This window comes from Gadus macrocephalus, chromosome 18 (assembly GCF_031168955.1).
Source record: "Gadus macrocephalus chromosome 18, ASM3116895v1".
NCBI classification, from domain to species: Eukaryota; Metazoa; Chordata; class Actinopteri; order Gadiformes; family Gadidae; genus Gadus; species Gadus macrocephalus.
The window spans coordinates 16,810,178-16,824,986 of NC_082399.1; the positions used below are offsets into that span (position 1 = coordinate 16,810,178).

The window sequence follows — 14,809 nt, forward strand, 5'->3', positions numbered from 1 at the left end:
GTCACCATTAAAGGAAAACTAAACCTTGAAACAACTTGTTTTAGATGATGTCATGATGCAGTGTGTTACTCAGTGATGTAGTGTCTTACAGAGCAGAGTTATGGATTGATCCTGGTCGAAACAGCGACTAAACCCGCTGCTAGACTAAGCATGGAAGCGTTGCGTATCTTCGAACCATGTGAATAAGCTCTCAATTGTCTTCAATGAGGGCTGCTGCCCTGCTGAGAAATGAGGTCTGTTGTGGTGATTCAGCAGCTGTTTCAATGTTTAAACAAGTCCAACCAAAAGCTCTACATCATAACCACGGGTTGGTAACTAATCACTTATAATTAACATGAACAGAGCAGGATGCCCTGTTTTCTCCTTTCCTGGCGTCCCCCACAGTAGAGCCCGGGTGAATTCTCTCTGGGTGAATACTAGTGCTACTCCTACCGGGCAATTTCATCAAGACTTTGTTCAATGTTCAAACCACGAATTAGCTTTGTGATATTTGGAAGTAGGTCTACTCTAGTTCTACGGAAGCTGTGTGTCTTCGAGACATCCGCCCTGTAGTATAGAAGAGCTGAGGGGCCGTCCAGCAGGTGGCGCTAGTGCAACACTTGTGGACTGAGAGGAGATCCCTTATTTCAGAACCTTTCCAGTTTCCAGAAATCCTTCAAAAAAGGAGCTGGTTTGAAAACAAAGTTATTGTTACTGATGCTTTTGGCCGAGCAGAAAGCAAGGAGAACAACACCTGAACACCAATACAGCCCCGCCCCTAAATGGACATAAAATCCATCACAAGATGGACAGAAGGCTTCTTTAGATTATGCAAGGGACAAGCTCAAACTGGTTGCTTGGTTTTCTTTAAACAATTCATAAAACACGTTTAAGTAATGAAATCAAATCATTAAATGAATATAACATTTTCGTTTCCCCCCCGCCTCACCACTCCGTAGGTCCAGCCCAGTTGGATCTTGTTCATGACCCAAAGTTCATGGATGTTCTCTGCCAGCTTCTCCCTGATCCTCTCCAGATGGGGTGGTAGGACAATCTTCACACACACACACACACACACACACACACACGTGTGGATGGTGAAGATCCGTCTGAGCAGTGAATTATTTAATGTCTATGTCCGAGTGAGGGTTTGGCTTACCCGACATATAGTATAACACTACATTGTGTGGTGCATTTCATAAACAACATCGCTTATTATAACACTCATAATGGTTACACACACTGGTACTAAAAAGGAAAGTTGCCGTGGGTCGCACCTCATAGTGTTTTGAATTCCAGCTAAAACAGTGTGTTCACTGGCTCTTTAAGCTACTGTAGTTCACATTTCAGAGTTGTAAACAGAGCTAGCAGAAAATAGTAGGAGAGCAGGATTTCTCAAATAAGTCGCCCGAGATACGTCCCGACCCTCTCTGTTCCCTCCCTCCCTCTCTGCTCCCTCCCTCCCTCTCTGCTCCCTCCCTCCCTCCCTCTCTGCTCCCTCCCTCCCTCCCTCTCTGCTCCCTCCCTCCCTCCCTCTCTGCTCCCTCCCTCCCTCCCTCCCTCCACACCATTGGCTGGAGCTGCACTCACACACCGATGGTTGGTTGAGACAACACAGTCTCACAAGAATCAATGAATAAAAAAGATATGTAGCCCATATATATATATATATATAAAAACATATTTACATTTATTTATCTATTTATTTATTATAGTGATTCAGTGAGGCCACCACGGATTTTGAGTTAAGCGTCTGTGGTCCTTTCACGGATTCCTGTGAAACCAGGTTGGTTGAGATATAACGCCATATAACGTGTGGGAGAAGGTGAATGAAAGGCAGGGTTGATTTCCCTGAACCAATCATGGAGGAGATGATTGGTAGATGCTATGGCTACAGCTAACGTACTCAAATGAACGCTCCTGAATTGTGCCTACGTCCCATTTAAACTCTGAGAACATACCTGGCTGGTGTCCACAGGTGTGGGAGTGAAGGCAGCCTGAGAGAGCGTGAGAGTGGGTCCCAGGAGGTCTCGGGTCCCGGCCAGATCCTGCTTGTACTCCTGGCTGTGTTCCACCCTGAGCTTCTCCCTGGGCAGCACGGCCTCGTAGCACGGGGCGTAGCCCGGCGGCGGAAGGAACTTAAACTCTCCGTGACGTCCTCCAAACAGGAAACGCACCCTGGAGAGGAGAGGAGAGGAGAGGAGAGGAGAGGAGGAGAGGAGAGAGGAAGATAAGAGAGGAGAGGAGGAGCGGAGACGAGAGGAGGAGAGGAGAGGAGAGGTGAGGAGGAGAGGAAAGGAGAGGAGAGGAGGAGAGAGGAGGTTAGGAAGAGAGGAGAGGAGGAGAGAGCAGAGGGGAGGAGAGGAAAGGAAAGGAGAGAAGGAGAGGGGAGAGAGGAGAGGAGAGGGGGGTGAGGAGAGGGGGGTGAGGAGAGGGGGGGAGAGGAGGGGTAGGGAGGAGTGGGGAAGAGGACAGGACATGAGGGCTTGGGAGAGTTTTGAACTTTTAGCATAAAACTGAGTATACAAAAATAAGGTGACAGAACTCTTCGATGGTCTTAGAACAACTTACTTAATCCCAGCAGAGAAGCTGACGACAGGGAAAAACAGTCCGTCACAGTTGAAGTTCTCGAACATGCCCTGCACCGGCTGACCGTTGATCCTGAAGGAAATGCTGGGCGAGTTGAGATCCAGACAACAGCTGACCACATCCTCCACCGTCAGCATGTGTTGGTTGGGAGAGCTCACTGTCCGTGCGATACACCCTGTCCATTCATATACAACATAGAGACAAACTCAGCCGCATTCTATGTAGTGAAGCAGATAAGCTTGTAGGAAGGTATTATGAATTTTATGACTTAAGCATGAAACTTTCTCCAGTGTTTCTATAAACCATGAAGTTTAATTTCAAGCGTGGAGCCATTACAGATTTTAACTCTGGGACTTGGCAGTAGGAGAAGATACTTCAGGCTGTCAAATTCCGCAATCAATCAATTATGGTTTCTGTTTAAGCTCTTATTACAGAGATCGTAACAAACAAACAAATTCTGATTTAATAAAGTAAAACATGGACAACTGAGGGAATCCCCCAACGCCTCAACTAGTAAGTGTTCATTAGGATATCCAACGTGCATGCACAGGTGGAGTACCTTACACCAACAAAGTCCCCTGTGACTTAGGCAATGTATTCCACACGTCCCTGGAGTATAGCGCTAACCCACCTAGGATACGATTCCTTAAGAACCTTCTTGCCAAGATACAGAGTGGCGTTGATCTCTGGTAACAACAACCGGGGTTACATTCCTAACTTGTTCTATTAGTCCTTCCTGAACACTGGAGTCAGTAAATGACGACCTGGATGACTTGTTCAAGAGGTCACAGGATGCCAGACCCCCTTAACGTTTGTGGAGGTGTCAGTAAGACAACCACAGGATTACCTGAAGCCGCGTTTACCCTGCACACGTAGCTGCACTGAAGTCTGCTAAGGGAACACCTCTCAGAGGTAGTCAAACTCTAAGTGGAGGGCTACCTCATACCAACAGCTTTGAGAGGTTAGTGGTACTTCTAAGTTTGGACAATAAATTCAACAATTCAGTGGATGAGCCTCTAATTGGACAACGCTCATTCTTTAGTGACTCTAGCAGTCTTGTCAAGGTAGGACGTCAGGGCCAGGACAGGGCCCAATAAGGGTGGGGCTCTCTCCTGCCTGCTGTCCTGTAGGACACTTGAATACTAGCAAACAAAAAGGCTGGTTCACATCACCAGCGGATCTCTCAGGTAGGGATTTCGGAGATGCTCTCGTGCCTTGACTGCATGAACCGTAATACAACTGGTAAGGCACATATGTCCGGTTCTCCTCCCTGTGAATCGAACCAACTGGAAAAAAAAAACTACTGCCAGGTCACAGGCAGGTAAAAGTGACTCTGGCCTATCAGGGACCACACCAAGAGCTTTAACTGATGGGCTAACAGTTCTCGAAATCTCTTTCTTATTTGTGTGTGTGACTAAATGGAGTGACTAAATCGGAGGGGAGAAAATCAATTCTAATTAAAAAAAATGTTTGTTAAACAGCAAAGTAGCTATTACTCCACCTCTATTTTTTTACTAGAGTAGGTATCAACAATCAGAATAAAAGTTTTGCATTATTGCCGTTTTCTTAAGTTATTTCATAGCATTAGCTTTTGAGACTGCGGACGGACGCAGGAGCACTTAAAGAAAACATGATTTTGAAGCTGTTTGCTGGAAATCAGAATGCGCTGTTTCTGGTGTCTGTAGCTTTAATGCAAATGAGCTGCTGGCCATTGACCGATGAGCTGTTAGACTGAACCACAGCATGGAGGAGAAGGGATTGTTATGACGGAGTATTAGGACCACACGTGAAGAAAAAAAATATTTTTGCCGTGACGAGATTAAAATCGACACGTCGACTTTAAAGTCAACATGTCGAAATTAAACTCGATATGTCGAGAATAAAGTTGATATGTCATGTCGACTTTAATCTCGACGTGTCGACTTTAAACTCAAAATGTCGAGAATAAAGTTGAAACATCATATCGACTTTAATCTCGACGTGTCCATTTTCCGTTCCTCTGTCAGCACGCAGACGCTCCGGGCATCCTCCCAAGCGTGTAGCGGATGACACAAAGTAGTCATCCGCTGTAGTAGTGCAGCATTGCCATCAGTGGTTGCATTGACGGTTTTAGTCGCTATATTGTTTGGATGGAGGCCTACACCACAAACAATGACCCCAGGGTTATTGCCGACTACTTCACGTCATCCGCTGCATGCTTGGGAGGATGCCCGGAGCGTCTGCGTGCTGACAGAGGAACGGAAAATGGACATGTTAAGATTAAAGTATATATGATGTTTCAACTTTATTCTCGACATTTCGAGTTTAAAGTCGACACGTCGAGATTAAAGTCGGCATGACATTTCAACTTTATTCTCGACATTTCGAGTTTAATGTCCACATGTTGACTTTAAAGTCGATGTGTCGATTTTAATCTCGTCACGGCAAAAATATTTTTTTTCTTCACATAAGAAGAAAAAAAATAATACTCTGTCGTAGATTGTTGCCTTTCGCAGACTCCTGGAGCTCTATATTGATATGATATAATATAATATAATATAATAATAATAATAATAATATTATATATTGGTAGTTATATAATATTATATCTAATATCACGGCCAAAAGCTATGTGCGCCTCAGATGACATTATGAATCATAAAGACTGCGTCTGACATCTCTGGTACTTCCACAACAAGTAAAGACTCGTAGTGGGGGATATCGCGGCAATGGTTGAGAAGAATTGGGGGAAAGGAACTTTGGCCTGGACTCTCTGAAGTCCATGAACCGCGACATGGAGGAGAAAGGGATTGAACACCGGGAGCTGAGCTGCCGGACTGCCGCCGAAGCAGTCCGGCCGCCGCCAAAGCTTCGGCGGCAGTCCGGCAGCTCCGGCGGTGAACTCCGGGAGCTGAACTGCCGCCGAAGCTCCGGCGATAGTCCGGCAGGGGGAGCTCGGCGGCAGTCGGGCAGAGAAAGGGATTGTACTCCCAGAGCTGAGCTGCCGGGCTGCCGCCGAGTTCACCCCGCCGGAGCTGATCGTCCGCTGGTCCACAAAATCGTAGCTATGCTCTGATTGGAGGGGAGTGGGGAAGTGGGAGGCAATATTCAACTGTGCCCCCTTCCTACGTAGGAGGGGGCGCTGAAACGGACTCGCTCGTTTGGTAAATGTAGGCGGGGCTACTTTCAGAAATGCATATCTCACTCAAAAAATCATGTACAGACTTTTACCAAAGTTTGTATGCGTGTGGGAGCACCATACACTCAAAACAACACCCCAAATCCAAGGAAAAGTGTTGTTTTCATAATATGTCCCCTTTAAAGATGTGTCTGATCATTGGTTTAAGTTCATCCACTAGTTCCAGTAGTCAAAATAAGTTATTTGTTTCTGGAAACAGATTTTAAGTCATATTCCTGTTTCACATTTCAATGGTTTCAGGTTGCTGGCTTCAACTGGCAGATGTGGTCGAGGCGGGGCTGTTTCCTTAAATGGCCAATGGATGAATGGCACGGCTTTCCCGTGATTCTACTCGGTGAACATTTAACTGGAGTTAAAGTATTTGAACTTTCCCACATAGTTCGTCAGTATGGACAACGCTTTGAATATGGTCCATGCTGTGGAATGGATGACGCTGTTGCTTATTTGCTGTTTGCCGCAAACACTCAATTTAGCCTAACAAGCAGCCTTCACCTGATATATTTACACTGACTGCTTGGTAATAACCTGTACCTGTTAAATTAATAAATAGATGAAGATAGAAAAAGGGTCTAACTTGCACTATTCTAAATAAAGATGTGTTTGTACTGCATAGAGAGAGAGGTACTGGGGTGGGCTTACTCCACCCTTCTGACCCCAGCAGGTGGTGTCAGTGCCTCACCTGACCACAGGTGGAGTCCGTCGAAGCTGTAGGAGTAGAGGTCGTCCCCCGCCCCGTTGCAGCCCCAGCCCTCGCCCCCCCCTGGGTAGGGGGCGTAGCCGTCGGTGCTGGCCCAGCCAACGCGGACGTGGGTGGCCTCCGCCGTGACGAAGGGCTGCACCTGGTCCACGATCAGCTCGTAGTACCACTTCCTGTACTGCGCCGAGCCCTCGCTCACGCCCAGGAAGATGTTGGGCCGCATGCTGCGGGAGGGAGGACGTACTGGTCACCTTCATCGCTCTATATATATATATATATATATATATATATATATATATATATATATAGATATATAGTGTGTGTGTGTGTGTGTGTGTGTGTGTGTGTGTGTGTGTGTTTGCAAAGCTGAAGGTCAGTTGTGGGAGTAGTGGGTTGGAAACGAGTTGCCAGATATCGGATGCAGGAAATAAGTAAATCGCAGAGATTTTTTTTCTACTGTAAAAGCAGGAACAGAGACACGCAAAGACACACAGTCTCTTGACTCCAACACAGCCAGACGATGTATATTCTTTGTACTAGAATTCTTCTGGAGGTTGAAAGTGAGCATAGTGCAGACTGTTAGCCTACTGCATTATTTCGCAGTACTGTCGTCTGCTCTGTTGCCAGTGAATGTAAGGCCCGTCTCACGGCTCAACGTGGCGCAGGCCAATGGGCCGGCTGTATGCAGAGCCTCTGTGACCGCCAAAAGTACCACTGTTCCAATTTGGCATCGCACATAATCACTCATAATCACTAACCCTTTCATATTGGAAGGCTGAACTTGACCTGCCGAATGTACATTCACTGGAGGATTTAGAGTAGTTGAGCGACTGAGCCTCACGGCTTACAAGTCCCGGTCCCTACATGGTCGCGTCCCTAGGGGTGGAGCTCAACACAATATGAATATAAAGTCCAGGATACTGTTATTGTAGAAGGGTTTTATAGGAAAAAAAAACATTTATTTTAATGACAATACATTTGAGACTAGGAATTATTAAAGTTCCTCTCCCGGTTTAAGCGCCAGTCACATCCGGGTATATCCTATTAAATATCCAGATAATATTGACGGTCAAAGTAAGTTTGTGTGTGTGTGTGTGTGTGTGCGTGCGTGTACGGTGAGTGTGTGCGTTTGTGTGCGGCAGTGCGTACCTGCTGACGTGGTTGACCAGCCTGGTCTGCAGCAGCAGGTCTCTGCCCGGCAGAAGGTTGTCACAGATCAGGTTCTGGTTAGAGCGCACCGCCACGCCATGACACACACACAGGGAGCACAGCACATCTAGAACCTAACACACACACACACACACACACACACACTTTAGTTTCTTGCACTACCAATTGATCATACACATTGCACTGCACTAGGAACTGTGCAGTGCAGCCAAGAAACAGAACCTGACATGATGGTCGCCTTGCTAATGAAGGGAGGAGCCTTGAGGTCTAGCTCATTGAGCTATCAAACAGATCTGCTGCACTCTAAATCCTGATTGTGTAGTTGCATGGCACTACACAGAAAGTCAATTTATTTGTAATGCAACTCAGTTTAGGCCTTGTGTTGCAGAAGGGCTTGCGTTGAGACCTGCATGCAATGCAAAGAAATCCAACGTGTGCTAAGAAGAACTGCATACAGTAAACCTAACTTAACCAAAGACACTAAAATAGTTTTGGTACATTGAATTCACATATGTAATCATAGGATATGTGACAATGACTGATTATGCAAAATAAATCATATGAAACAATCATATTGTCTCCCTCCAAAAAGTATATTTTCTATGGGTGGTCTGGCTGTACTGTCTTTTTCCCACCACAATGATACTGACACTGGTGAGACTCACACTGGGGACAGCATTGCTTACTGCTGCTCTGGGCTTGGCCACGCTGTGCAACACAAACTAGTACAGGGCTACGCAAAGCATTTGACAGCGTCAACTTTCAACCAACCATACAGATAGGGCTATAAGCTATAAGTGTTATATATGGGCTGGAAGATTTACATGGACTTTAAGTGTTATAAATGGGCTATAAGTGTTATACATGAGCTATACATGTTATACATGAACTATAAGTGTTTACATGGACTCTAAGTGTTCTACATGGGCTATAAGTGTTCTACATGGACTATAAGTGTTATACATGGACTATAAGTGATTTATGAGCTATAAGTGTTATACAGGGGGTATAAGTGTTTACATGGGCTATAAATGTTATACATGGACTGTAAGTGTTTACATGGACTACAAGGGTTATATACATGGACTATAAGTGTTTACATGGACTATAAGTGTTATAAATGGGCTTTGCATTTGAGGCATGCAATCCAACTGGTCTGATAGTGTCAAGGGATTTGTGTAGAGTCCACCTTATGGTTGCGTCCATGTTTGTCCAGCAGAGAAATAATGGACTTGATGTGTCCCTCTTTGATGAGATTGAGGGCCTCAGGACTTTCCACCAGTACACAGTGTAGAACCTCCAGTATACCTAGAAACAAATTAACACAATGTAGAACCTCAAGTATACCTACAAACACAGTAACACAATGTAGAACCTCCAGTATACCTAGAAACACAGTAACACACTGTAGAACCTCAAGTATACCTACAAACAGAGTAACACAATGCAGAAACCTCAAGTATACCTACAAACACAATGTAGAACCTCCAGTATACCTAGAAACACAGTAACACAATGTAGAACCTCAAGTATACCTACAAACACAGTAACACAATGTAGAACCTCCAGTATACCTACAAACACAGTAACACAATGCAGAAACCTCAAGTATACCTACAAACACAATGTAGAACCTCCAGTATACCTAGAAACACAGTAACACAATGTAGAACCTCAAGTATACCTACAAACACAGTAACACAATGTAGAACCTCTAGTATACCTACAAACACAGTAACACAATGCAGAAACCTCAAGTATACCTACAAACACAATGTAGAACCTCCAGTATACCTAGAAACACAGTAACACAATGTAGAACCTCAAGAATACAAAAGCAATACAAAAATACAAAAGCAATCCACCAAAAGTAACAGGCTGACCCTAACCTTTGAGCATGTTTGCCCAAGAGAAACATTCATGGTGAAACGTACCAGATGAAGCTTCCAGTCTTTCCAGTCTGCTTATCAGCCAATCCAGAGAGCCAGAGAACTGAGCACAATTCTTCCGGTTGCCCCTTATGAGTGCAGCTAGTAAAGGGCAGGGTAGCAGAGACAATTATTTCCTTCTACAATTTGGCATCAAACACAAACTTCAACCAAGCTGCACGTAAACTATGTATTGACACACATTTAATTAAATAAAAACAATTCAATTATGAAGACCAAAATAGTTGAAATGTGGTGCATGAAATGATAAGGGGGTCCTACATGGTATGGCTAGCTATGTTAAAAAGCTAAAAATTTGAAGGTCAGATTTGAACTGTGGCCCCTGCTCACCACTGCTATCGAGTATTATATACTAGTAGGACATGTTTGTAGTAAAAACGCCCCCAATGGGGGAATCTGGCCCATCATTTGCATCCCTTCCTCATTTTAAAAGCTCAACAAGCTTTTGAGACATTGCCGAATATGTGAGAAAAAAACAATATCACTACGGATTTCGTACGACCCCTAAAGATAAAAAATAACCTATACATGAGCTTGAACAACAAGAAATGGTTCCAGATGAAGCCTAATATCTGCTAGCTAGGATCCATAGGAAATCAACCAGTTTGAGCCCTATTGCCAATCAAAGGTTTGAAGAAAAAAAACATAAAAAAACGAGAGAGAAAGAGAGAGAGGTCAAAAACGATGGTAATAGTCATTAAATGTTGTGTTTTATTTGGTGGCTGTGGGGGAGTTTATGGTCGAATCAAACAACCTTTATACGTGCTAATCTTGACCAATAGTATTAAACACTGGTTGAGTTTCAAGGCGATTGGATTCAAATCAACACACCACAACACCTTAAAGTACATTTGAGCTTGTTTATCCGTAGCGTCCGCACCCTCTCATCTTACTTAAGCACATGTGAGGTTGCTCCCCAAGTGCAAGGCGAGCTGGAAAGTAAGGCTTCATTTATTTCCCACCCACTGAGCACATATGGCCAGGGCAAGCCAGAGAGATAGAGTGCCTCCCCTGTCCAATCAACGTTTTGTCACTACGTGCTCGTAGTGACAAAACCTCCCACTGGGCCAGGGCAGGCTGGGAGGTTTGTGCTGACCCTGCTTAGACAGTAGCAGAAGTCTGCAGTGGGAACTTGAGATATCCACTGAGTGAGCTGCTATCAGGCCCACTATGCTGACCTCTGCACCTCTCACTAGATTGTAACACTGTTGGACACTTTCTGCATTTTGAGAACAGACGTGATTGCTGAATTTAATTTAACATATTATTCATGATTAAGTAATCTTTCCCATATTATTTGAAGTGGCAGATTGCCTACCCTGAATACACGTCACGTAAAACAGATGATCTCACTCAGTGTTAGTGAGAGTTAGATTCCCAATCATGCCCTTCCATTGCTGATGGCTGTGGCTTGCAAAAATATGCCGTAATTCCCATAAATCTTGAGTGGGGAGTCAGTGATGCTCGGGCAGGACAACCCAGACCCCATTCTCGTCTGCAGAACCACCCCACACATGATTTTTTGAGGCATAAAGATGCATTTCTGTTTGTATTTCATACAGATTATTTGTCCTTATTCTGTCTTGTGCCTTATTTATGAAGTAAGTCACAGCCATCAAAATCCAAGCCAGCACCCAAACCATCTTCTTCATTACCTCTCCAAATGTTTCCCAAACTCCCTTTTCTTCTGCTCGCATTTTGAGTTTATTTATCTTTTGTCCCTGTGCAACTCGTCACTCTGTGATGTCACAAAATAATCTGTCTTTAGTTTTTTAGCTTCCCTTTTAATAAGGAGACAAGAAATTTGCTAAAATATCTTTACTTTGGAGCAGCTTGAATGGTGTGTTCACACCCCCACATCACCGAGAGAGCTAGTTAACCTCACCTGCTTCCACTCATTTCCTCTAACTCAGTCAAATGCTAACTGGGTCCAATGGAGCACAGGTGTAATTAAACTAAAATAGTATGATGCCTCTTCTAAAATTAGTAAAATTAGAATTGTCAATGTGTATTATTTTTCGTCGTGGCTGACAGTAGGACCCACGGTGTGGAGCTGCCATCACTAGTGTGTGAGGATGTCAGTCCTCCTGAGTCTCCTCACCAAGGAGCTCGTATAACGAGTTAAGGATGGACCTCCACGCCTCCCCCGCCTCTTTCCCTGCAACCTCTGCAAAATGCGCGGCGCTGCTGTAGACGTGGAGCCGGTCGATGCACTCCAGGAGCAGGCTGGTCATCCCCTGGAAGACAAGAGGGACAGCAGACGCAGGAGGAGTCAGCTTTCCTTAATTCACCCCCATCCCATTGTTTTGGGTGGGGTACAAACCATATCGGAACGCCATCATAGATCCTTCATCCTCTGGGGAGACCGGGCAAAGACAATCCTATCTCTTGTTGCACTCTTCTTATCAGCATGTTCCACACAGATACTCAATTTGTTCCTCCCCTTTCGTTACTCATATGAACCCTTTCAACTTCACACAACCACATCTTCCAGGTCCCTAGATTAGACGCTAAACTGTTTGTCCCCTAGCTCTAGTACTGGCAAGGAATGGCGATGCCTGATCCAAATCACAGTATTATGTTTTTTATCAGACTTTGTGCTAGTGAAATAATATCAGGCAGCTTCGTCATAAGTGTACTTTCTAGGTAATCATTTGTCAATAATTGCGGAGCAGAAGCTGTTACATCTTCCACACCATTTCTCAAATCCACATCATATCCAGAGCCTGGTGATATTGTCGGATTGCCCCTGTCCCAAAACGACAAGGGTGTGTGGAATTAATTTCCCCAAGATGTACATCATAAAACTGACACCTGCAATGTCCAATAAGGATCCCATTAGGATGGCATGGCAATTACATTATATTCATCCACCAAATGGAATAACTATGCCAAATAACTGATGGATGCTTTTGGGAGAAGGGGCCAAACAGTATCCACGTACCGTATCCTGCCAGACAGCTTGGCTTGGACTCGAACATGTTTAAGGGTTTACACAAGCCAAGTGTGACCAGGAGAGACTGTATGGGGTACTGGTGCTGCAGGAGTATGTATACTGTTGGACTGCGTGTGTCTCCTGGTGATCATCATGTGGAAGGTGAGCAAGGCTTAGGGTCTCAGTGTTTATTGTGGCCAAAGTATAGAAGCATCCCTTTTATATAATGGCTATGGATGAGCTAAACAATGGAGCGACATTGGAATCTGTTATCTAAATAATAAAAGTCCCACTGATTCTTCCACATCGCGAGGACTGCAGCTGAACTGGAAACCCTACAGATAGAATTCATGAGGAGATCTTGATCATGGTCTGGTGCATTGGTATCCTGTCCGTAACAAACATGTGTTCCATGGGTACTAGGACCAACAGTCTGGGCCGTTAACGTGATCAAAGTCTTCCTTTAATAGGTTAGGTAAACTGTGATCAGGTTAGAGTGGACCACCCACCTTACAGAGCGAGGTGAGGTTAGGGATCAGGTTAGAGTGGACCACCCACCTTACAGAGAGAGGTGAGGTTAGTGATCAGGTTAGAGTGGACCACCCACCTTATGGCGCAAGGTGAGGTTAGTGACGCTGTGATCCTCAAAACCAACTTGGTTCATTCATCCCTTTATAACCACAGATGACTGAATGCATGCACACACATTGCCCGTCTATTTTCTGCAGTACATTATGGAAAAAAGTGTATCAGCAAATGTTTGTATTTCCCACAATCCCCCCAGTTCCCCACCTACCTCCTCCTGGAACAGATTCTGCCGGTTCTTCAGATGTCGTAGCCGGTTCTGCTTCTCCTCGTGCTCCAGGTGCTCGTCCGGGGGCTGGAAGTAGCCTATCAGATCCCGCAAACTGAGGCTGACCGATTCGATTGGCAGATCGAGAGCAGAGGTGTTCCCTTTTTTAGAGAGCACATCCAGGCCCCTGGAAAGAGGAAAACAGTCAGGTTTGTATCTTCGAGATATCTCAGAGATGCAACAGAGGACCTAAGAACCTTAGGCCCAATCCCATTTCTACCCCTTACTCCTCCCCCTTGTTTTGAAGGGGTAACGCCTTCCCCTTACCCCTTAGCCCTTCCCCCTCCCCCTAACCCCTTCAAAACAAGGGGGAGGGGTAAGGGTAAGGGGTAAGGGGTAGAAATGGGATTGGGCCTTGGAGTGATACGGTATGTTAGACTGGGTGCCGCCAGCCCATTCTGCTGACGATTTGAATTCGCCCTGCAGAAGGGTCTGGAGAAGAGAAATACATTTCTTTCTGCTTTCGATACTTTTTTGCGGTAGCCAATCACCAAGCTGGCTTTTCCCCTTGGCGCGCTATTCGATGGTTTAACACAATGATGACAGGGAAGCGACGGCAAGCAGCCAATTACGTACAGAGTCGTTTGAACTAGGCCCGTTGATCATGTCTCTTGTGCTGAAGAAAGGAATGACAGCAGCCTCCCCAGAGCAATGGCCAGGCTAACAGTATGTGTCAGATAAACAGAAATCACTGTAGCCATGGACGCCCATAGAGTCCCATCCAGGTGAACGTGTGTGTTGAGGTCCGCTCACCTGATGAAGCGGTTGAACAAGAATACGGTACTCCGAATGACTCGCGCCGTACGACTCTCCTCATGCTGTGACCGAGACAGAGTGAGGCCATCGTCCATGTGGCCCTCGTGGTGCATGATGGCCTGAAACCAAGTAAACCTCTCAACTGATGCAGGAACTGTTTCTTCTGATCATGGGAGTGGAAATGGCCAGCCGACAGGACCGTGATCACAGCTCTGCGACCAGACCAGTGAAGGTGGATTTACTGTGCCGGTCTCTCCCATTAACCTTACACAACGGATTCAACTCCGGTTCCCTCCCTCCTCAGTCTCATTATCATAAACAGAGCTTATTTCCTGTTGTAAAATAGATAACTCCTCTTTTCAAAATCACACAGAGTTCTTGTCAATCAATACCAAAAAAACAACAACGAAACACTCTTTCGTCACTACAGAGCCATTGGCTTTCAAAATGCAACCATTCCATCTGGTGACGGAGGAATGATTAGAAACAATACCTTCCGTTGCACTCCGCCCATGCGGGCACACTTGGTATCCATGGCCTGGTAGGTGAGCCACAAACTGGTGTCCATGTGCTGGACGTAACACACAGAGTCGCCGTACTTTATATCAGCCACTCCCATTCCATCTATTTCCTTTTTCATCCCGGAATCCAACTTTTCCTGAAGAGAATGGCCGTAGGGGTGGAGTATGATGAGTGGAGGTAG

The 14,809-nt window shown here is 45.3% G+C and overlaps 1 protein-coding gene across 1 annotated transcript in view; it reads right to left on the bottom strand.

Moving 5' to 3' along the window:
* Positions 1-14,809, bottom strand: part of LOC132446660 (ryanodine receptor 2-like) — a 177,430-nt gene that overhangs the window by 116,094 nt on the left and 46,527 nt on the right. The window contains exons 11-21 of the mRNA XM_060037073.1: positions 14,600-14,764; positions 14,104-14,225; positions 13,294-13,477; positions 11,664-11,799; positions 9,548-9,643; positions 8,803-8,921; positions 7,593-7,726; positions 6,426-6,667; positions 2,551-2,743; positions 1,941-2,157; positions 929-1,033 (exon numbers count right to left, since the gene is read on the bottom strand). Of these exons, the coding sequence (XP_059893056.1) occupies positions 929-1,033; positions 1,941-2,157; positions 2,551-2,743; positions 6,426-6,667; positions 7,593-7,726; positions 8,803-8,921; positions 9,548-9,643; positions 11,664-11,799; positions 13,294-13,477; positions 14,104-14,225; positions 14,600-14,764 (1,713 nt within the window). The remainder of the gene's footprint in view (positions 1-928; positions 1,034-1,940; positions 2,158-2,550; positions 2,744-6,425; positions 6,668-7,592; positions 7,727-8,802; positions 8,922-9,547; positions 9,644-11,663; positions 11,800-13,293; positions 13,478-14,103; positions 14,226-14,599; positions 14,765-14,809) is intronic.